General features: G+C 73.2%; 2 protein-coding genes across 2 annotated transcripts in view; both read left to right on the top strand.

The window, feature by feature from the left end:
* The first annotated feature begins 1,451 nt into the window (after positions 1-1,451).
* Positions 1,452-9,763, top strand: LOC142077216 (carnitine O-palmitoyltransferase 1, muscle isoform-like). The gene is made up of 10 exons (XM_075139363.1): positions 1,452-1,459; positions 2,027-2,206; positions 2,803-2,908; positions 4,347-4,503; positions 6,702-6,832; positions 7,572-7,724; positions 8,533-8,634; positions 9,287-9,379; positions 9,459-9,531; positions 9,717-9,763. Exons 1-10 carry the CDS (start codon positions 1,452-1,454, stop codon positions 9,761-9,763), a joined length of 1,050 nt encoding a protein of 349 aa, XP_074995464.1.
* Positions 9,764-10,371: 608 nt separating this feature from the next.
* The window catches only part of LOC142077218 (membrane-bound acylglycerophosphatidylinositol O-acyltransferase MBOAT7-like), a 44,246-nt gene continuing 32,461 nt past the window's right edge, over positions 10,372-22,156 (top strand). Inside the window, 2 exon segments of the mRNA XM_075139365.1 lie at positions 10,372-10,768; positions 11,378-11,495. Coding sequence (XP_074995466.1) covers positions 10,426-10,768; positions 11,378-11,495 — 461 coding nt within the window. The 5' untranslated portion in view covers positions 10,372-10,425.

The raw sequence follows: 22,156 nt of genomic DNA, 5'->3' as shown, positions 1-22,156 counted from the left end.
CCCGGGGCCCCCCCCAACCCCGGGACCCCCCCCAACCCTGGGGCTCCCCCCGGGGCCCCCCCAAACCCTGGGGACCCCAAAACCCTCAGCGACCCCCCAAACCCTGGAGCCCTTGAAACCCCCGGGGCCCCCTAAACCCCAGGGACCCCAAAACCCCCGGGGGCCCCCTAAACCCTGGGGACCCCAAAACCCCAGGGACCCAAAACCCCCCAAATTCCCCCCCCCAGGGACCCCAAAATCCCCTGAGGACCCCAATTCCCACCTGAGACCCCAAAAATCTCTGTGGGAGCCCCCCCAAAATCCCCCCCGGGACCCCCAAAATCCCCCTGGGACCCCCCCAACCTCCCTGGGGACCCACAAATCCCCCCCTGGGACCCCAAAATCCCCCCCGGGACCCCAAAATCCTCCCTGGGACCCTGAAATCCCCCCTGGGACCCCCAATATCCTCCTTGGGACCCCACAATCCTGCTTGGGACCCCCAATATCCCCCCGGGACCCCACAATCCCCCCTGGGGACCCCACAATCCCCCCCTGGGACCCCCAATATCCCCCCTGGGACCCCGAAAATCCCCCCCTGGGACCCCCAATATCCCCCTGGGGACCCCAAAATCTCCCCCGGGACCCCCAAAATCCCCCCTGGGACCCCCAAACCTCCCCTCGGGACCCCCAATATCCCCCTGGGGACCCCGAAATCCCCCCCCGGGACCCCCAATATCCCCCTGGGGACCCCACAATCCCCCCTGGGACCCCCAATATCCCCCCGGGGACCCCAAAATCCCCCCCGGGACCCCAATATCCCCCCGGGGACCCCAAAATCCCCCCCGGGACCCCAAAATCCCCCCCGGGGACCCTGAAATCCCCCCCCGGGACCCCCAATATCCCCCCTGGGACCCCAATATCCCCCCGGGGACCCTGAAATCCCCCCCTGGGACCCTGAAATCCCCCCCGAGACCCCCAAAATCCCCCTGGGACCCCCAAACCTCCCCCGGGACCCCCAATATTCCCCTGGGGACCCCGAAATCCCCCCCGGGACCCCCAATATCCCCCCCGAGACCCCAATATCCCCCTGGGACCCCAAACCCCCCCCCTTGCCCCCCCCCCCCCCGCGGCTGCACGGGGGCATTTTGGGGGTTTGGGGTGCCCTGACGTGCCCCCCCAGACCGGCTGTGGCACGGCGGGGGCGGGGCGCACGTGGCGGTGCTGCACGGGGGGCGCCTCTTCCGGGTGCCGGTGACGGGGGGGGGGGGCCGGGCCCTGCGCCCCCGGGAGCTGCAGAGCCAGTTCCAGCGGGTGCTGGAGGAGGGGGGCCCCCCCCGCCCCCCAGGAGGCACCGGGGGTCCTGACGGCCGGGGAGAGGTGGGGGCACGGGGGGGATGGGGGCTATAGGGGACGGGGGGTATATATAGGGGATGGGGGGGGTGGGGGATATAGGGGACGGGGGGTATAGGGGGATGGGGGGGTATGGGGGCTATAGGGGATGGGGGGGTATAGCGGGATGGGGGGTGGGGGATATAGGGGATGGGGGGTATAGGGGGATGGGGGGGTATGGGGGCTATAGGGGATGGGGGGGTATAGGGGGATGGGGGGTATGGGGGCTATAGGGGATGGGGGGGTATAGGGGTTATAGGGGCTATAGGGGATGGGGGTGTGTGGGGGATATAGGGGTTGGGGGGGTATAGGGGGCTATAGGTGCTATAGGGGATGAGGGTATAGGGGGATATAGGGGATGGGGGGTATGGGGGATATAGGGGACAGGGGTATGGGGGCTATAGGGGATGAGGGGGTATAGGGGTCTATAGGGGATAGAGGGACGGGGGGTATAGGGGATGGGGGGGTATGGGGGGCCATAGGGATTGGGGGGTATAGGGGACGGGGGGTATAGGGGATGGGGGGTACGGGGGATATTGGGGACACGGGTATAGGAGTCTATAGGGGACAGGGGGTACGGGGGATATAGGGGGCGGGGGGGTATAGGGGACATAGGGGGCGGGGGGGCGGGCTCTGACGGGGTTTGGGGTCCCCCCAGGGCCCCCTGGGCGCGGGCGCGGGCGGCCCTGCAGGCGGGGGGGGGCAACGCGGCCGCCCTGCGGGTGCTGGAGGAAGCCCCCTTCCTCGTCGCCCTCGACCCCCCCCCGCGGCCGGGGGCCCCCCCCGGGGACCTCGACGCCGAGGCCAAGGCGCTGCTGCACGGCCCCTGCCACAACCGGTCAGAGCCCCCCCGGCCCCCCAAAACCCCCCCGGCGCCCCAAAACCCCCCCGGGACCCCCAACCCCCCCCCCAGGGCTCCCAACCCCCCCCGGGACCCCCAAATCCCCCCCCGGGACCCCCAATTCCCCCCCCGGGACCCCCAAATCCCCCCCTGGGACACCCAAGTCCCCCCTGGGACCCCCAAAATCCCCCCTGAACCCCAGATTCCTCCCCCGGACCCCCAAACCCCCCCCAGGATCCCCCAAGTCCCCCCCCGACCTCCAAAATCCCCCCTAGGCCCCCAAATTCTGCCCGGGGACCCCAATAACCCACCAAGGGGACCCCAATACCCCCCCCTGGGGACCCCAATACCCCCGCAAGGGACCCCAATCCCCCCCCCCAGGACCCCAATAACCCCCTGGGGCCCCCAATAACCCCCCCAGGGACCCCAATAACTCCCCAAGGGACCCCAATACCCACCCCAGGGACCCCAATATCCCCCCGGGGACCCCAATAACCCCCAGCCCCCCCCTCCTCTGCACCCCTAAACTCCCCCCAGGAGCCCTGGGCCCCCCCAAGGCCCCCCCCCAAGGGCCCCCCCTTTTCTCCCCCCAGGTGGTTCGACAAATCCTTCACCCTGGTCGTCTTCGGCACCGGGCGCATGGGGCTGAACGTGGAGCTCTCCTGGGGGGACCCCCCCGTGGCGGGGCACCTCTGGGAGGTACCGCACCCCCGGGTGCCCCCCAAACCCCCGGGTGCTCCCCAGACCCCTGGGTGCACCCCCAAACCCCTGGGTGTGCCCCCCGAACCCTGGGTGCACCCCCAGACCCCTGGGTGCCCCCGGAGCCCTGGGTGCCCCCCCAGACCCCTGGGTGCCCCCGGAGCCCTGGGTGCCCCCCCAGACCCCTGGGTGCCCCCGGAGCCCTGGGTGTCCCCCCAGACCCCTGGGTGCACCCCCAAACCCCTGGGTGCCCCCCCAAACCCCTGGGTGCTTCCCGAGCCCTGGGTGCACCCCCAAACCCCTGGGTGCCCCCCCAGACCCCTGGGTGCACCCCCAAACCCCTGGGTGCCCCCAGAACTCTGGGTGTCCCCCCAAACCCCTGGGTGCCCCCCCGAACCCTGGGTGCCCCCCCAGACCCCTGGGTGCACCCCCAAACCCCTGGGTGCCCCCGGAACTCTGGGTGTCCCCCCAAACCCCTGGGTGCCCCCCCGAACCCTGGGTGCCCCTGGAGCCCTGGGTGCCCCCCCGGAACTCTGGGTGTCCCCCCAAACCCCTGGGTGCCCCCCCGAACCCTGGGTGCCCCCCCAAACCCCTGGGTGCCCCTGGAGCCCTGGGTGCCCCCCCGGAACTCTGGGTGTCCCCCCAAACCCCTGGGTGCCCCCCCGAATCCTGGGTGCACCCCCAAACCCCTGGGTGGCCCCCAAATCCCTGGGTGGCCCCTGGACCACTGGGTGCCCCCTTGGACCTGTGGGTGCCCCCCCTGTCACTTGGGTGCCCCCCCAAACCCCTGGGTGCTCCCTCGGACCCCTGGGTGCCCCCCCAAACCCCTGGGTGCCCCCCCTGGACCCCTGGGTGCCATGGGTGGGGGTCTCCCGGACCCCTCGGTGCCCCCCCAGACCCCTGGGCCCCCTCTCGGACCCCTGGGTGCCCCCCCCCAGACACTTGGGTCACCCCCTGGACCCCTGGGTGCCCCCCTGGACCCCTGGGTCCTCCTCGGACCCCTGGGTGCCCCCCCAAACCCCTGGGTGCCCCCCCAGACCCCCGGGTCCCATGGGTGGGGGTCTCCCACACCCCTGGGTGCCCCCCCCGGACCCCTGGGTCCCATGGGTGGGGGTCTCCCGCACCCCTGGGTGCCCCCCCGGACCCCTGGGTGCCCCCCCAGACCCCCAGGTCCCATGGGTGGGGCTCTCCCGGACCCCTGGGTGCCCCCCCGGACCCCTGGGTGCCCCCCCCGGAGCCCCAGGTCCCATGGGTGGGGGTCTCCCGCACCCCTGGGTGCCCCCCCGGGCCCCTGGGTGCCCCCCTGGACCCCTGGGCCCCCCTCGGACCCCTGGGTGCCCCCCCAGACCCCTGGGTGCTCCCCCAGACCCCCGGGTCCCATGGGTGGGGGTCTCCCGCACCCCTGGGTGCCCCCCCGGACCCCTGGGTGCCCCCCCAGTACACCCTGGCCACCGACGCGGAGCTGGGCTACGAGGGCAACGGGGACTGTCGGGGGGGGGTGGGGCCCGGCGTCCCCCCCCCCCAGCGCCTGCACTGGGCCATCCCCCCCGAGGTAACTGGGAGCACTGGGGGGCTGCTGGGGAGCCGGGAGGGGGGTAAGGGGGGGCAACTGGGGGGACTGGGGGGGAGACTGGAGGGGGTTGGGGGCAACCGGGGGGGGGTGGGGGGGCACTGGGGGCAACTGGGGGGCAACTGGGAGGGCAATTGGGGCGACTGGGGGGCAACTGGGGGAATTGGGGGCTGCTGGGGGCGGTGACTGGGGGGCAATTGGGGGCAACTGGGGGGAACTGGGGCAATTGGGGGGGCAGTTGGGAGGAGCTGGGGGCAACTGGGGGGGCAATTTGGGGCAACTGGGGGCAACTGGAGCAACTGGGGGGGCACTTGGGGGTAACTGGGGGGGCACTTGGGGGTAACTGGGGACCAGTGGGGGGCGGGGGTGGTTTTGGGGTGCTGGGGGGGGGTTTGGGGTGTCTGGGGGGTTTTGGGGTGCTGGGGGGGGGGTTGGGGTGTCTGAGGGGTTTTGGGGGGTTTCGGGGTGCTGGGGGGGGTTTTGGGGTGTCTGGGGGGTTTTGGGGTGCTGGGGGGGTTGGGGTGGCACTGGGGGGGTTCCTGGGTGTTTGGGGGGGTCCCCAAGGCCCCATTTTGGGGGGGGGTTGGGGGGTTTTGGGGGTGCGGGGGCGGTTTTAGGGTGCGGGGGCGGTTTCGGGGTGCGGGGGCGGTTTCGGGGTGCTGAGGGGGTTTTGGGGCGCAGTGCCGGGGGGCGCTGGGGGGGGCCCTGGGGGTCTCCCGGGCGCTGGCGGCCGACCTGCAGCTCCACGTCGGCACCTTCGCGCCCCCCCCGGGGCCCCCCCCGGGGCCCCCCCCGCCCCCCGACGCCCTCGTCCAGCTGGCGCTGCAGCTCGCCCTCGTCCGCGTGAGCACCCCAAAACCCCCCGGGACCCCAAAACCCCCCAGGACCCCAATATCTACTCCAGGACCCCCTAATATCCCCCCCCCCGGGACCCCTAAACCCCCTCCAGGACCCCCAAAACCTCTCCGGGGACCCCCACCCCCCCTGGGACCCCCCAAAACCTCCCTTGGGGACCCCAATATCCCCCCCGGGACCCCAAAACCCTCTGGGAACCCCCAACCCCCCCCCAGGCACCCCGATATCCACCCCAGGACCCCCCCCACCACCCTTGGGGCCCCCCAAATCCCCCCTGGGTCCCCAATATCCACCCAGGGGACCCCAACACCACCCTGGGACGGGACCCCAAAACCCCCCTGGGCCCCCCCCGAACCTCCCCAGGCTTTTTCCCTCCTCGTTCCCCTTGTGACCCCTGTGACCCCCCTGACCCCTGTGACCCCCCTGACCCCTGTGACCCCCCCTGACCCCGTGAACCCCCTGACCCCTGTGACCTCCTGAACCCCGTGACCCTCTGGTGACCCCCCGTGACCCCCCCGCCCCCTGTGACCCCCCCCGCCCCTGTGAATCCCGGCCCCCCCGACCCCCCGTGACCCCGTGACCCCGTGACCCCCATGACCCCTGTGACCTCCTGAACCCTGTGACCCTCTGGTGACCCCCCCGTGACCCCCCCGCCCCCGTGACCCCCCCTGCCCCCCGTGACCCCCCCTGACCCCGTGACCCCCGTGACCTCCTGAACCCTGTGACCCTCTGGTGACCCCCCCGTGACCCCCCCTGCCCCCCGTGACCCCCCCTGACCCCCGTGACCCCCGTGACCTCCTGAACCCTGTGACCCTCTGGTTACCCCCTGTGACCCCCTGCCCCCTGTGACCCCCCCACCCCCCGTGACCCCCCCGCCCCCTGTGACCCCCCCGCCCCTGTGAATCCCGGCCCCCCCGACCCCCCTGACCCCGTGACCCCCCCTGACCCCTGTGACCTCCTGAACCCTGTGACCCTCTGGTGACCCCCCCGTGACCCCCCCTGACCCCCGTGACCCCCCCTGACCCCCGTGACCCCCCCCGACCCCCGTGACCCCCCCCGACCCCCGTGACCCCCCCTGACCCCCATGACCCCCGTGACCTCCTGAACCCTGTGACCCTCTGGTGACCCCCCGTGACCCCCCCTGCCCCCTGTGACCCCCCTGACCCCGTGAACCCCCTGACCCCTGTGACCCCCCACCCCCCGTGACCCCCCCTGCCCCCTGTGACCCCCCCGCCCCCCGTGACCCCCCCGCCCCTGTGAATCCCGACCCCCCTGACCCCCTGACCCCGTGACCCCGTGACCCCGTGACCCCCTGACCCCGTGACCCCGTGACCCCGTGACCCCCGTGACCCCCGGCCCCGCCCCCAGGAGCGCGGCCCCTGCCTGAGCTACGAGCCCGTCCCCACCCGCCTCTTCCTGGAGGGCCGGGCCGAGGCGGCGCGGGGCTGCGGCCCCCCGTGCTGGCGCTGGCGGCCGCCCTGGGGGACCCCGAAACCGGGGTGAGCCGGGGGGGGGACCCCAAACTGGGGGGGGGGGGGCCGAACTCGGGGGGGACCCCAAAACCCCGGGGGGGGGGGCTGAAACCCAGCGGGAGGGGCTGAAACAGGAGAGGGTCCCCAAAACCCCGGGGGGGGGGGGGCTGAAACAGGGGGGGGACCCAAACTGGGGGGGGGGGCCGAACTCGGGGGGGACCCCAAAACCGCGGGGGGGGGGGGCTGAAACGGGGGGGGGGGCCCAAAATGGGGGGAGGGGGCTGAAACCCAGGGGACCCCAAAACCACGTGAGCTGGAGGGGACCCCAAAACCTGGAGGGGGGGGGGGGGCTGAAACCCGGGGACCCCAAAACCACGTGAGCCGGGGGGGACCCCAAAACCCGGAGGGGGGGGGGGGCTGAAACCCGGGGGGCTGAAACAGGGGGGACCCTGAAACTGGGCGGGGGGGGGTCCAAAACCGGGGTGCCAGGGTTTGGGGGGGCCCTGGGGGGGGGTCCCTGAGTTTTGCGGGTTCCTGGGGGGTCCCAGGATTGGGGGGACCCTTGGGGGGGGGGTCCCCGCGTTTGGGGGGGCCCTTGGGGGGGGTCCCACGATTGGGGGATCCCCGGGGGGGGGGTCCCCGGGTTTGGGGGGGCCCTGCGGGGGGGTCCCTGGGTTTTGCGGGGTTCCTGGGGGGTCCCAGGATTGGGGGGGCCCTTGGGGGGGGGTCCCCGGTTTTGGGGCCCCCCCGGTGACGCCCCCCCCAGCGCGGGCGGCGGCGGGCGCTGCTGCAGGCGGCCCTGCGGCAGCAGCGGGGGCAGCGCCGGGCGGCCATGACGGGGGCGGGGCTGGACCGGCACCTGCAGGCGCTGGCGGCCGTGGCCTCTCAGCTGCGGCTCCGCCCCCCCTTCCTGGTGGAGGTGGGCGGGGCCTCGGGGGGGCGGGGGCAGGGGAAGGGGCGGGGCCGGGGTGAGGGTGGGGCCTGGGGGTTTGCAGCTGCACCCTTCTGGTGGAGGTGGGCGGGGCCTCGGGAGGGCGGGGGCAAGGGAAGGGGCGGGGCCAGGGGTGAGGGCGGGGCCTGAGGGTCTGTAGCTGCACCCTTCCTGTGGGGAGGGCGGGGCCTCGGAGGGGCGGGGCAAGGGAAGGGGCGGGGCCAGGGTGAGGACTGCACGGCTGCCCTCTTCCTTGTAGAGGTGGGAGGGGCTAAAGGAAGGGGCGTGGCCAATGGAGGGGCGGGGTATGGGGCTGTGCCTCTGCCTGCTACCCGGTGGAGGTGGGAGGGGCCACGGAGGGGGGCGGGGTCAATGGAGAGGGTGGGGCCATGCATGAGGGCGAGGCCATGGGTGAGGGTGGGGCCATGGGTGAGGGCGGCCTGGGACTGCACTTTGGTAGAGGTGGGAGGGGCCAGGGAGGGGCGGGGCCAATGGAGGTGGGTCTCCACCCCTTTCTTGGTGAAGGTGGGAGTGGTCTGGGAGGGGGTGTGGCCAGGGGAGGTGGGGCTTGGGAAGGGGGTGGAGCCTCCCCTGGGGAATGGTCCTGGTGCTGTGGGGGCGGGGCTCGTACTCGGGTGGAGGCGTGGCCTGATCTCAAGGGGGCGTGGCCTGGCCTAGGGGGGCGGGGCTCGGGATGAATCCTGGTCGGGGGGACAAGGAGTGGACCGGGGGGCGTGTCCTGGGTACGGGGGCGTGTCCTGGGCAGGGGGCGTGGCCTCATTTGCATCCCCCGCAGGTGCTGGGGCAGCCCTGGGCCCTGGCCTCCAGCCCCGCCCCGCGGGCGGAGCCCCCCCTGCTGCCCCCCCCCCTGCACCCCGCGGGGGGCGGCTTCGGCCCGGTGGGTGGGGGGTCCCTGGGGGGGTCCCCGGTCCCCTGGGGGGGCCTGGGGGGGTTTGGGGGGGTCCCTGGTCCCCTGGGGGGGGGGTGGGAGGGCTGGGGGGGGTCCTGGTCCCCTGGGGGGGGCCTGGGGGGCTTGGGGGGGCCCTGGTCCCCTGGGGGGGCCCTGGTCCCCTGGGGGGTTTGGGAGGGCTGGGGGGGGGGTCCTGGTCCCCTTGGAGGGGTCTCGGGGGGTTTGGGGGGGGGTCCCTGGTCCCCTGGGGGGGGCTGGGGGGGTTTGGGGGGGCCCTGGTCCCCTGGGGGGGGTAGGAGGGCTGGGGGGGGGTCCTGGTCCCCTTGGAGGGGTCTCGGGGGGTTTGGGGGGGGGTCCTGGTCCCCTTGTGGGGCTGGGGGGATTTTGGGGGGGTCCCTGGTCCCCTTGGGGGGGGTTGGGGGGTCCCTGGTCCCTTTCAGGGGGGTTTGGGGGGGCTGGGGGGGGGCTGGTCCTCTGGGGGGGGGGTGGGAGGGGCTGGGGGTGTTTTGGGGGGGCTGGGAGGGGACCTGGTCCCCTGGGGGGGCGCTGGGGGGGTTTTGGGGGGTCCCTGCTCCCCTTGGGGGGGTGGGGGGTGTTTGGGGGTCCCCCCCGCCCCCCCTGACCCCCCCTGCCCCCCCAGCCCCACCCCGACGGTTACGGCGTCTGCTACGCCCGGGCGGGGGAGGGGGCCCTCGTCTTCCACGTCTGCTGCCGCGCCTCCAGCCCCCGCACGGTGAGTGGGGGGGGGCCCCCCCAAACCTCCCCTCCCCCCCCCCCGACCCCCCCTTTGACCCTCCCCCTCCCCCCCCCAGGACGCCCGACGCTTCGCTGGTCAGATCTGGGAGGCACTGGGAGAACTGGGGGAGCTGCTGGGGGGGATGAGGAGTGAGGGGGGGGACCCCGAGACTCGGGGGACCCCCCCCCCCCCAAATAAAGAGCTGGGAGCCCCCCCAGGGCTGCGGGTGTCTGTGCTGGGGGGGACTGGGAGGGACTGGGGGGACTGGGAGGGGTGATGGGGTACCTGGGACGGGACTGGGTGGTTACTGGGGAGGTAATGGGGGGACTGGGAGGTTACTGGGAGGCACTGGGGGCACTGGGAGAGGACTGGGGTATGTAGGGGTTACTGGGGGTTACTGGGAGGCACTGGGGATCACTGGGGGTTACTGGGAGGGTACTGGGGGGCACTGGGAGGTTACTGGGGGGCACTGGGAGGGTAGTGGAGTATGTAGGGGTTACTGGGGGGGTACTGGGGGTTACTGGGAGGCACTGGGAGGTTACTGGGAGGCATTGGGGGGCACTGGGAGGGTACTGGGGTATGTATGGCGTTACTGGGAGGCAATGGGAGGTTACTGGGGGGCACTGGGAGGGTAGTGGAGTATGTAGGGGGTACTGGGGGTTACTGGGGACTACTGGGAGGCACTGGGAGGTTACTGGGAGGCACTGGGAGGTTACTGGGGGGCACTGGGAGGGTAGTGGAGTATGTAGGGGGTACTGGGGTTACTGGGGATTACTGGGAGGCACTGGAGGTTACTGGGAGGCACTGGGAGGTTACTGGGGGGCACTGGGAGGGTAGTGGAGTATGTAGGGGTACTGGGGGGCACTGGGAGGCACTGGGAGGCACTGGGAGGCACTGGGGGGGTTAGGCCCCAGGTGCCCCCCCCCTTCCAGCAGCCCCTAATTACGCACGTAATTATTTAACCAACCTGCAAATGAGGCGGGAGGGGAAGGGCCCTTTCGCGCACCCCCCCACCGCGTCAGGGGTGACGTCACGGGCGGGGGATGACGCCATCACCGCGCTTCAGCGGTGCGGGGGGGGGGGGGCAGCGTTGCCATGGCGACCGCGGCGCGGAGGAGGAGGCGGGACCGGAAGCGCCGCCGAGCGGAAGTGGGCGGAGCCGCGGAACCGGAAGTGAAGCGTCCATCCGCTTCCGAGCTAAAATGGCGGCGCGGAGCGGAGCGCGGCGGGGCCCGGCCCGGCGGGGGGAGGCGAAGGGCGGCGGCGGCGGCGAGGCCCAATCCCCGCCCCGGGTTTACGTGCCCGGCTTGGGGCCGCCGCTGGGCCCCGGCGAGGAGCTGGTGATGGACGAGGAGGCCTACGTGCTCTACCACCGCGCCGGCACCGGTACGGGGGGCCGGGGGGGGTATTGGGGTGCTGGGGGGCGCCCGCCCCGGTGGGGCTGGGGGGGGTCCGGGGGGGTCTGTTGGGGTTCCAGGGGCACCCAAGTGGCGCTGGGGGGTGTTGGGAGGGGTCATGGGGCACCCAGGTGGGTGCAGGGGGGGTGTGGGGGGGTCCCGGGGGCACCCGAGTGGGCTGGAGGGGGGGGTTGGGTGCTGGGGGGGTCCCAGGGGCCTTGGGGGGCACCCGAGTGGGGGTGGGGGGCTGTTGGGGGGGTCATGGGGCACCCAAGTGGGGCCGGGGGGCTGTTGGGGGGGTCATGGGGGCCTTGGGGGGCACCCAAGTGGGGCCGGGGGCTGTTGGGGGGGTCATGGGGGCCTTGGGGGGCACCCAAGTGGGGCCGGGGGGCTGTTGGGGGGGTCATGGGGGCCTTGGGGGGCACCCGAGTGGGGCCGGGGGGCTGTTGGGAGGGGTTATGGGGCACCCAGGTGGGTGCAGGGGGGTGCAGGGGGGTGGGGGGGGGTCCCGGGGGCACCCGAGTGGGGCTGGAGGGGGGCGGAGGTTGGGTGCTGGGGGGGGTCCTGGGGCTGACACGCCCCCCCCCCTCCCCCGCAGGAGCCCCGTGTCTGAGCTTCGACGTGGTGCGGGACGAGCTGGGGGAGGGGCGGGTGGAGCCGCCGCTGTCGGTGCTGCTCTGCGCCGGCACCCAGGCCCCCACCGCGCGGGGCAACCGGTGAGACCCCCCCCGGGACCCCCCCGGGACCCCCCCGAGCCCCACAGCGCGGGGGGGGAGCCCGGAGGGGGAGGGGAAGGACCCTGGTCCTGCCCCGCGGCGCTGTGGGGCCCCCCCTAATGCCCCCCCCCAATGCTGTGGGGCCCCCCCCAAGCTGTGGGGCCGCCCCTGACGCCCGCCCCTCCCCCCAGGGTGCTGGTGATGAAGATGCAGAACCTGCACGGGCTGCGGCGGCGCCGGGGGGGCTCCGACAGCGAGGGGAGGAGGAGGAGGAGGAGGAAGACGAGGAGGAGGAAGATGAGGAGGGGGAGGGGCGGCAGCCCCAGCTGCTCCTGGCCATGGCCCCCCACTACGGGGGCATCAACCGCCTGCGGGTACGGCCCCCCCACCCCCCCCCACAGCCCTGCCCCCACCCCGGGGCCCCCCTCCCTCTCCAGGGACCCCCCCAGACCCACTTGGGTGCTGCTGGGACCCCCCCACCCCCACGTGGGTGCCCCCCAGTGTCCCTGGGACCCCCCCAGGACCCCAACCCCACCTGGGTGCCCCCAGCACCCCAATACCCCCCCAAGACCCCCCCCACCCCCACTTGGGTGCCCCTGGGGCCCCCAACACCCCCCAGACCCCCTTGGGTACCCCCCAAGGCCCCTGAGACCCCCCCCAGACCCACTTGGGTGCCCCTGGGACCCCCAACACCCCCCCAGACCCCCTTGGGTACCCCCCAAGGCCCCTGAGACCCCCCCCCAGACCCACTTGGGTGCCCCTGGGACCCCCAACACCCCCCCAGACCCCCTTGGGTACCCCCCAAGGCCCCTGAGACCCCCCCCCAGACCCACTTGGGTGCCCCTGGGACCCCCACATGCCCCCCTGGACCCACTTGAGTGCCCCCAGGACCCCAATGACCCCCCCCCCACCCACTTGGGTGTTCCCAGCACCCTAATATGCCCCCTGCCCCCCACCAAGACCCCCCCCACCCCCACTGGGTGCCCCTGGGATCCCAATACACCCCCCCTCCCCCCCCCTTGGGTGCCCCCCACCCACCGTGTCCCCCCTCCCCCCCCAGGTGACGGAGCTGGGGACGGGCCCGGTGGCGGCCGTCTGGTCGGAGCGGGGGAGGGTGGAGGTGCTGGGGCTGGGGGGGGCCCTGGCGGCGCTGGGGGAGGGGGCGGGGGAGGGGGGGCTGCTCCTGCGCCAGCCGGGCGCCCTGCCCCCGCTCTTCACCTTCGCCGGCCACATGAGGGAGGGGTTCGCCATCGACTGGTCCCCCACCGTGCCCGGTCAGTGGGGGAGGGGCGGGCGGCTGGGAGGGGGGGCTGGGGGGGCTGGGAGGGGGGGTCTGTGGGTTGGGGGGGGCCTTGGGGCCTGGGGGGGCGTCTATGGGGTAGGAAGGGGGGCTGAGGGGGGGTCTTGGGGGGCTGGGGGGGTCTATGGGGTAGGAAGGGGGGCTGGGGGGGCTGAGGGGGGGGTCTATGGGGCTGGGGGGGCTGGGAGGGGGGGCTGAGGGGGGGTCTATGGGGCTGGGGGGGCTGGGAGGGGGGTCTTGGGGTGCTGGGGGACGTCTGTGGGGCTGGGAGGGGGGGGGCTGGGGGCTGGGGGGGGTCCATGGGGCTGGGGGGGTTTCTATAGGGCAGGAAGGGGGGGCTGGGAGGGGGCATCTGTGGGGTGGGGGGGTGTTGGGGGCTGCAAGGGGGATCTGTGGGGCAGGACGGGGGGGCTGCGGGGGGTCTGGGGGTGCCGTGGGTCACCCCCTCCCCCCGCAGGGCGGCTGCTGTCGGGGGACTGTGGGGGAGGGGTGCACCTCTGGCAGCCGCGCGAGGGGGGGGGCTGGGCCGTGGACCAGCGCCCCCTGCTGGGCCACAGCGGCTCCGTGGAGGACCTGCAGTGGTCGCCCGAGGAGCCCCGGTGCGTGCGGGGGGCGGGGCGCAACGGGGGGACGTGGGGGGACGTGGGGCTGGGGTATCGCCTCCCCACCCCCGCTGTGGGGCGATGTGGGGCACAGTGGGGCGATGTGGGGCACAATGGGGAGATGTGGGGCGCTGTGGGGGGATGTGGGGCACAATGGGGGCGATGTGGGGTGCTGTGGGGCTGGGGTATCGCCTCCCCACCCCCGCTGTGGGGCGATGTGGGGCGATGTGGGGTGCTGTGGGGCTGGGGTATCGCCTCCCCACCCCCGCTGTGGGGCGATGTGGGGATGATGTGGGGCGATGTGGGGGGATGTGGGGTGCTGTGGGGCTGAGGTATCGCCTCCCCACCCCCGCTATGGGGCAATGTGGGGTGATGTGGGGCACTGTGGGACACTATGGGGGTGATGCAGGGAGATGTGGGGCTGATGTGGGGCGCTGTGGGGAGATGTGGGGCTGGGGTAAGGCCTCCCCTCCCCCCAGGTGTTCTGCTCGTGCTCGGCCGATGCCTCCCTGCGGGTGTGGGATGTGCGGGCCCCGCCCGGCCGCGCCTGCCAGCTGACGGCCGACCACGCCCACCCGACCGATGTCAACGTCATCAGCTGGAGCCGCCACGACCCCGCCCTGCTCAGCGGCGGCGACGACGGGGCCCTGCGCCTCTGGGACCTGCGCCGCTTCCAGGTGGGACACGGCCCCCCCGCTGCCCCACAGCCCCCCCCCGCTGCCCCACGGCCCCCCCTGCTGCCCCACGGTGAGACCCCACTGCCCTACAGAGACACCTGGGGGGGGGGCTCCCCTTTCTGCCCTAGACAAGACCCCAACCCCCCCCCCGAAACCCCAAGTCACCCCATGGACGCCCCCCAACCTCCCCAAATACCCCCCAGCCCCCCAACCTGCCCCACAGCCCCCCCCCAGAACAACCCCCAGCCCCCCCACCCCATAGATCCCTCCCCAAACATCCCCAGCCCCAAAACCCGCCCCAGACTCCCCAGTCCCCCAACCTGCCCCCCAGACCCCCCCAACCTAACCCATACACCCCCCCAGGCCCCCCCAAATGCCCCCAGACCCCCCCCAAACACCCCCAGCCCCCCAACCTGCCCCATCCCCCCGAAGCCCCCCACCCACCCCATACACACCCCAACCTTCCCCCCAGCCCGCCCCACAGACCCCCCAAACCCGCCCCACAGACCCCCCCAAGCTGCCCCCCAGCCCCCCAAGCTGCCCCACAGACCCCCCCCAAGCCCCCCATACACCCCCCAACCTTCCCCCAGCCCCCCAACCTGCCCCACAGACCCCCCCAAACACCCCCCAGCCCCCAGGCTGCCCCCCAGCCCCCAAGCTGCCCCACAGACCCCCCCCAAGCCCCCCACCCACCCCATACACCCCCCAACCTTCCCCCAGCCCCCCAACCTGCCCACAGACCCCCCAAGCTGCCCCCCAGCCCCCCAAGCTGCCCCCCAGCCCCCAAGCTGCCCCCAGCCCCCCCTCTCCGCAGACGGGCGCCAGCGTGGCCACCTTCAAGCAGCACGGGGCGCCCATCACCTCGGTGGAGTGGCACCCCACGGAGAGCGGGGTGCTGGCGGCGGCGGGGGCGGACGACCTGGTCACCCAGTGGGACCTGGGGGTGGAGCGGGACCCCGAGGCGGGGGAGGGGGAGGGGGAGGCGGCGGCCCTGCCCCCCAGCTCCTCTTCCTGCACCAGGGGGAGCGGGAGGTGAAGGAGCTGCACTGGCACCCGCAGTGCCCGGGGCTGCTGCTCACCACCGCCCGCAGCGGCATCGCCGCCTTCCGCACCCTCAGCGTCTGAGGGGGGCCCCAAGTCGGGGGGGGCCCCCAAATCGAGGGGGACCCCCGGGTGGGGGGGGAGGGGGACCCCCAAGTGAGGGGGTGACCCCCAAGTGAGGGGGGAGGGGGACCCCCAGGTGGGGAGGAGGGGGACCCCCCAAGTCGGGGGGGACCCCCAAGTCAGCGACCCCCAAGTTAGGGGGACCCCTAAGTCAGGGGGTGACCCCCAAGTGAGGGGGGAGGGGGACACCCAAGTCAGGGGGTGACCCCCAAGTTGGGGGGGCAGGGAGACCCCCAGGGCAGGGAGTGACCCCCATGTTGGGGCAGAGGGGGGCACCCAAGTCAGGGGGTGACCCCCATGTCAGGGGAGGAGGGGGAACCCCCAAGTGAGGGGGTGACCCCCAAGTTCGGAAGTGCCCCCCCAACTTAGGGGGCAGCCCCCAACTCCATGAATGTGACCCCCAAGTAAGGGGGTACCCAAGATAGAACCCCCCGAGTTAAGGGCTGGTGTGACCCCCAGGTCAGGGGGTGATGTGCCCCCCAAGTAAGGGGGCAGCCCCCAAGTCAGGGGGTGATGTGACCCCCAAGTAAGGGGGCAGCCCCCCAGATTGGGGGCGGGGCAGCTCCGCCCCCATCAAACTTCACGATTTACATAATAAAAGTTTTATTACAAAACCCGGCGCGTGGGGGTGCTCCGTGGGGGGGGGGGGTCAGAGGTCGCCGCGCCACTGCAGGGAGGTGTAGGCGGGGGCCCCGCCCGCGGGCGCGGCGCAGAGCAGCAGCGTCTTGCGGACGTGGGTGCCCAGGCGGGCAGCGGCCACCAGGCCCCCAGCGCCAGCCCCGCCCCGGGCGGGGGGCACAGGGCCACGCCCGCCGCGTGGAACCGCTCGGGGGGGCCTGGGGGGGGGATGGGGGGGTCAGACCCATGGCTGCCCCACAGACCCCCCCCCCAACCCACCGTCATCTGCCTCCGCCCCACAGATCCTCAACAACCCCCCCGCCCCATAGAAGTGGGGCTGCCCCATAGAAGTGGGGCTGCCCCATAGCTGCCCCACAGACCCCAACAACCCCTGCCCCATAGCCCCCCAACAACCACCCCCATCTTCCCCCTCAACAACCCCCCCATCTCCCCCTGCCCCATAGCAGTGGGGCTGCCCCATATCTACACGACAACCCCGCCCCCCTGACCTCCCCCTGCCCCGCCCCCCTCCGCCCAGTGCCCACCCCCATCCCCCCTGCCCCACAACTGCCCCATTGAGGGGCCAGGGTGCCCCATGGCTGCCCCCCAAAACCACCCCCCCCCTGCCCCACAGCCCCTCCCCCCTCCAGGCCCCCTCCCCCACTCACCGGGGTACACCAGGAAGTCGCCCCCGAACTTGCCCCCCGCGGTGAGGTGCAGGCCCCTCCCCCACAGGTCCCGGTACACCCGGTAGCGCCGCTCGTGGTGGGGGCGGCCGCCGTGGGGCCAGTGGGGGGAGGGGCGGGCCAGGTCGGGGGGGGGATGGGGGGCAGGGGGTGGGGGCCCCTCCCGGGCCGTGGGGAGCTGCACCAGCCGGTCTGGGGGGGGGAGGGGGGGTCAGTGTGGGGCGCCCCATGGGAGGACGCCCCCCAACTCCTGCCCCCCAGCACCCACGGGCACCCCCCCCGCCCCCCAGCATCGCCCCACTGCACCCCGGTTTCTAACCCCCCCCCCCAGCACCCCTAATGCTGCCCCACGGCACCCGTGGGTGCCCCAAACCTGCCCCACGGCTCCCCCCACCGCCCCCCCCAATCCGTGGGGCACCCCCCACCTGCGGGGCTGCTGCTGGGGGGCGGGGGCAGCTCCAGCTCGGCCGCGGCGTCAGCGGCCGCCAGCGCCTGGGGGGGGGGCAAAGAGGGGGGGGGTCAGTGGCTGCCCCACGGCGCTGCCCCACACGGCCCCCCATGTCCCCCCATGAGACCCCCCTCAGCCCCACAGCCCCCCATTTCCCCCCCTTACACCCCCAGCCCCCCATTGCCTCCCCTGCCCCACAGCTGCCCCATAACTGCTCCACCTCCCCCCCTTATACCGCCCCCACCCCACAGCCGCCCCACAGCCCCCCCATCTCCCCCCTCCCACCTCATCAGCCCCATAAGTGCCCCATAGCTGCCCCATAGCCCCCCCCTTATACTCCCCCTGCCCCACAGCTGCCCCATAACTGCTCCACCTCCCCCCCTTATACCGCCCCTGCCCCACAGCCGCCCCACAGCCCCCCATCTCCCCCCCTTACAACCCCCAGCCCCCCATTGCCTCCCCTGCCCCACAGCTGCCCCATAACCCCCCATCTCCCCCCTTCCACCTCATCAGCCCCATAAGTGCCCCACAGCCGCCCCACAGCCCCCCCATCTCCCCCCCGTACACCCCCCCTGCCCCATAACCGCCCCCCCCCCCCCCGGCCCCTTACCGGGGGCGCCCCCCCGCCGGGCTCCGGGGGGTCAGCAGCAGGGCGGCCCCGCTCTCGGCCAGCAGCCGGGCCTCCTCGGGCAGCAGCTGGAGCGGCAGGCGGGGACCGCGGCCCCGCCGGGGGGGAGCCCCCACCAACACCCCCGAGACCCGGTACCGCTCCCGCAGCGCCCGCGCCGCCGCCGCCCCCCACACCAGCACCCGGCCCCGCTGCAGCCACAGCCGGAGGGCGGGGGGCGGCCCCGGGGGGCGCTGGGGGGGGCGCGGGGGCCTCAGGACCCGCCGGGAGCCCCCCCCCGGCCCCGCCGCCATTTTCTTCCCCTTCCTCCTCCCCCCCAGCCCGGGGGCCGCCGGGAAATGGCGGCAGCGGCGCCGCGAGGGATGCCGGGAAAGCCCCGCCCACCCTCAGGCTCCCGCCTGGCGCCCGCTTAAAGGGGCGCCGCCGCGGTGGGACCCACCTCAGAGGGGCCGGCGCTCCGCGACCCCACCCGCCCCTTTTAACGGGCCACCCCGGTCCCTTTTAAGCGCCGCCCGGGCCCCTTAAGTGTTCCCGGTCCCTTTCACACGCCCCCCGGTCCCCTTTAAACGTTCCCCGGTCCCTTTTAGACGTCCCCCGGTCCCCTTTAAGCGCCCCCGGTCCCTTTTAAACGCCCCCCCCGGTCCCTTTCAGACGCCCCCAGTCCCCTTTAAGCGCCTCCGGTCCCTTTTACACGCCCCCCGGTCACTTTTAAACGCCCCCCGGTCCCTTTTAGACGCCCCCAGTCCCCTTTAAGCGCCCCCGCTCCCTTTTACAGGCCCCCGGTCCCTTTTAAGCGCCCCCCGGTCCCTTTTAAACGCCCCCCCTTCTAAAGGGGCCTGCGCCTCCTTCAAGCCCCGCCATTGCGGCCCCCCCGCCCTTAAAGGCGCGGACCCCTTTTAACCCCCCCCCCCCCCCCAGTACCTCGGGGTCCCCCATGGCCGCGCGGCTGCGAGCACGGGCTGGTCCCGCCCCCCCGGGGGTGGGGTGTGGGTGTGGCTCCGCCCACACCGGGGCGGGCCCAAGAGCGGGCTCCGCCCCCCCGCCGCCGCCACCCCCGCGGCAGCCCCGGCAGCGCGGCCGGGCCCCCCCGCCCCGCCATGACCCCCGAGGAGGGCACCTACCTGGCCGTGCTGCTCTGCTCCATCCCGCTGGGCTTCGCCTTCAAGGGCCGGGGTGAGAGGGCCCGGGGGGGGCCCGAGGGGGGCCCGGGGGGGGGGCTGGAGGGATCTGGGGGGGTCTGGGGGGGTCTGGGGGGCTGCTGGAGGGATCCGGGAGGGTTGGGGGGGGGCTTGGGGGGGTCCAGGGGGGTCCCAGATGGGTCTGGGGGGGTCCTGGGGGATCCAGGGGGGCCTGGAGGGGTTCAGGGGGGTCTGGGGGGCTCCTTTAGGGATCCGGGAGGGTTGGGGGGGGCTGGGGGGGGTTCAGAGGGGTCCCAGATGGGTCTGGGGGGGTCCAGCGGGGATCCAGGGGGGCCTGGAGGGGTTCAGGGAGGTCTGGGGGGGTCCTGGGGGGATCCCAGGGGGGTCGGGGGGGGGCATGGAGGGATCCAGGGAGGTGGGGGGGGGGGCTGGGGGGATCTGGGGGGGGCTGGGGGAATCCAGGGGGGTTTGGGGGGGCCTGGGGGGATCCAGAGAGCATCTAGGGGGGCCCTGGGGGGGTCCAGGGGGGGTTGGGGGGGGATCCCAGAGGGGTCTGGGGGGTCCCGGAGGAGTTTAGGGGGGCCTGGGTGCTCCGGGGGGGGTCTGAGGGGGGGCAGAGGGGTTGGGGGGTGTCTGGAGGGGTCCCAGGGGGGTTTGGGGGGTCCTGGGGGCAGCTCCCGGGGGGGCGGGGCTGACCCCCCCCTCCCCCCAGGCCCGCGGGCCCGGCAGTTCGGGGGGCGGCGGTGGGGGTGGGGCTGGCCCTGCTGACCTGCGGCCCCCACGCGCTGCACTCGCTGGTCACCACCCTGGGGACCTGGGTGCTGCTGCACCTCCTGCCCAGGTGGGGGGTCCTGGGCGCGTGGGGGGGTCCCAGGGCCACGGGGGGGGTCCTGGGCGCATGGGGGGGGTTCCAGGGCCACGGGGGGGGTCCTGGGCACATGGGTGGGGGTCCCAGGGCCATGGGGGGGGGTCCTGGGCACGTGGGGGGGGTCCCAGGGCCATGGGGGGGGTCCTGGGCGCATGGGGGGGGGTCCCAGGGTCATGGGGGGGGGGACCCAGATGCCTGGGTCAACGGGTGGGGGTCCTGGGCACATGGGGGGGGGTCCCAGGGCCATGGGGGGGGGTCCTGGGCACATGGGGGGGGGGTCCCCAGGGCCATGGCGGGCACCCCCAGATGCCTGGGTCCATGGGTGGGGGTCCCAGGTCCATGGGTGGGGGGTCCCAGGGTCATGGGGGGGGTCCCCAGATGCCTGGGTCCATGGGTAGGGGTCCCAGGTCCATGGGTGGGGGTCCCGGGTCCATGGGGGGGGGGTGTCCCCAGATCCCTCGGTCCATGGGTGGGGGGGGTCCCAGGGCCATGGGTGTTGGGGCTCATCAAGCCAGACGAGCTCGTTATTGCACCATGGGCTAATTAGGGGGGGCCGGAAGGAAGAGGTGCAAAGGACTGTGGGAAGGGGGGGTCTGGGGGCAGCCCCGGTGCATTGTGGGACCCCCCAGGCACTGCGGGGGGTCTGGGGGCAGCCCCAGTGCATTGTGGGACCCCCCAGGCACTGTGGGGGGGGGTCTGGGGGCAGCCCCGGTGCATTGTGGGACCCCCCAGGCGCTGTGGGGGGGGTCTGGGGGCAGCCCCAGTGCATTGTGGGACCCCCCAGGCACTGCGGGGGGGCCTCCCTGGCCTGGACCTTCGGGTACCTCCTCTTCTTCCGGACCATGTGGGTCTGGGGGCTGCCCGAGCCCCCCCCCTACGCCAACGCCCTCCAGCTCCTGCTCACCCTCAAGGTGCTGGGGGAGGGGTCCCGGGGGGGGGCCTCAGGGTGGGGGGGTCCCAGGGGGGGCTCAGGGTGGGGGCAGGGGGCTGGGAGGGTCCTGGGGAGGGGGGTGGGGGGGGGTCCTAGGGGGGAGTCAGGGCAGGGAGGGGGCTGGGGGGGGGGGGGAGGGACCTGGAGGGGCAACAGGGGGCGCTAGAGTATCAAAGGGGGCGGGGCATGGCCCTGGGGGCGTGGTCGGAGGTGGAGCTATGGGGAAGAGGCGGAGTTAAAGCTGCTGAGGGGCGTGGTCGGGGGTGGAGCTATGAGGAAGAGGCGGAGTTAAAAGCCCCTCGCAGGCTGGGGGGGGACGACAGGGGGCGCTAGAGCTTGAGGGGGGCGGGGCATGGTCCTGGGGGCGTGGCCAGGGGTGGAGCTATAGGAAAGAGGCGGAGTTAAAGCCCCCCTGCAGGCTGGGGGGGCGGCAACAGGCGGTGCTAAGGTCTCAAAGGGGGCGTGGTCAGGCTCAAGGTGGGTGGGGCAGTTTGGGGTGGGGTGAGGGTGCGGTCACAAGGGGGAGGAGCCTCACCTACACGGCCCCGCCCCCCCAGATGGTGAGCCTGGCCAGTGACGTGCAGGAGCTGCGGGAGGCGGGGCAGGAGAAGGCGCCGTCAGAGGAGGCGGAGGACCTGATTGGCTGCCTCCAGAGCTGCCCGGGATTGGTCGAAATCCTCTGCTACAGCTACTGCTACCTGGGGCTGCTGACGGGTGAGGCGGGGCCGGGGTCGCTGCGGGGCCCTATGGGGTCCGTATGGGTCCCCTATGGGTCCCTATGGAGTCTGTATGGGTCCCCTATGGGGTCCCTATGGGGCCATATGGGTCCCCTATGCAGTCCCTATGGGTCCCTATGGAGTCCGTATGGGTCCCCTATGGGGTCCCTATGGGTCCCTATGGAGTCCGTATGGGTCCCCTATGGGGCCTTATGGGTCCCTATGGGGCCCTATGGAGTCCGTATGGGTCCCCTATGGGGCCTTATGGGTCCCTATGGGGCCCTATGGAGTCCGTATGGGTCCCCTATGGGTCCCTATGGAGTCTGTATGGGTCCCCTATGGGGCCCTATGGAGTCCGTATGGGTCCCCTATGGGGTCCCTATGGGTCCCTATGGGTCCCTATGGAGTCCGTATGGGGTCCCTATGGGGCCTTATGGAGTCCGTATGGGGCCCTACGGGGTCCCTATGGGTCCCCTACGGGGTCCCTATGGGTCCCTATGGAGTCCCTATGTGGTCCTATGGGTCCTTATGGGTCGCTATGGGGCCCTATAGGGTCTCTATGGGTTGCTATGGGTCCCTATGGGGTCTCCATGGGTCTCGGGGGGGTCCCTATGGGTCCCTGTGGGTTGCTATGGGTCCCCATGGGTCTCTATGGGGCCCCTATGGGTCCCTATGGGGTCTCCATGGGTCTCGGGGGGGTCCCTATGGGTCCCCGTGGGTCTCTATGGGTCCCCTATGGTCTCTATGGGTCCCTATGGGTCAGTATGGGTCCCTATGGGGTCTCTATGGGTCCCCTATGGATCTCTATGGGTCGCTATGAGTCCCTATAGATACCTATGGATCTCTATGGGGTCTCTATGGGTCCCCATGGGTCTCCTATGGAT

The sequence above is a fragment of the Calonectris borealis genome, unplaced genomic scaffold, assembly GCF_964195595.1.
Source record: "Calonectris borealis unplaced genomic scaffold, bCalBor7.hap1.2 HAP1_SCAFFOLD_179, whole genome shotgun sequence".
In the NCBI taxonomy this organism is placed as follows: Eukaryota; Metazoa; Chordata; class Aves; order Procellariiformes; family Procellariidae; genus Calonectris; species Calonectris borealis.
The sequence above is the reverse complement of the archived record's forward strand: the minus strand, read 5'-3'. Positions and strand labels throughout refer to the sequence as shown.

What these genes read in the sequence shown, in the direction of transcription:
- LOC142077216 (XM_075139363.1), top strand. An exon ending in CACGGCCCCTGCCACAACCG is followed by an intron (nt 2,207 to 2,802) that starts GTCAGAGCCCCC and finishes TTCTCCCCCCAG; the next exon opens with GTGGTTCGACAAATCCTTCA. An exon ending in GCTGGGGAGCCGGGAGGGGG is followed by an intron (nt 4,504 to 6,701) that starts GTAAGGGGGGGC and finishes CCCCGCCCCCAG; the next exon opens with GAGCGCGGCCCCTGCCTGAG.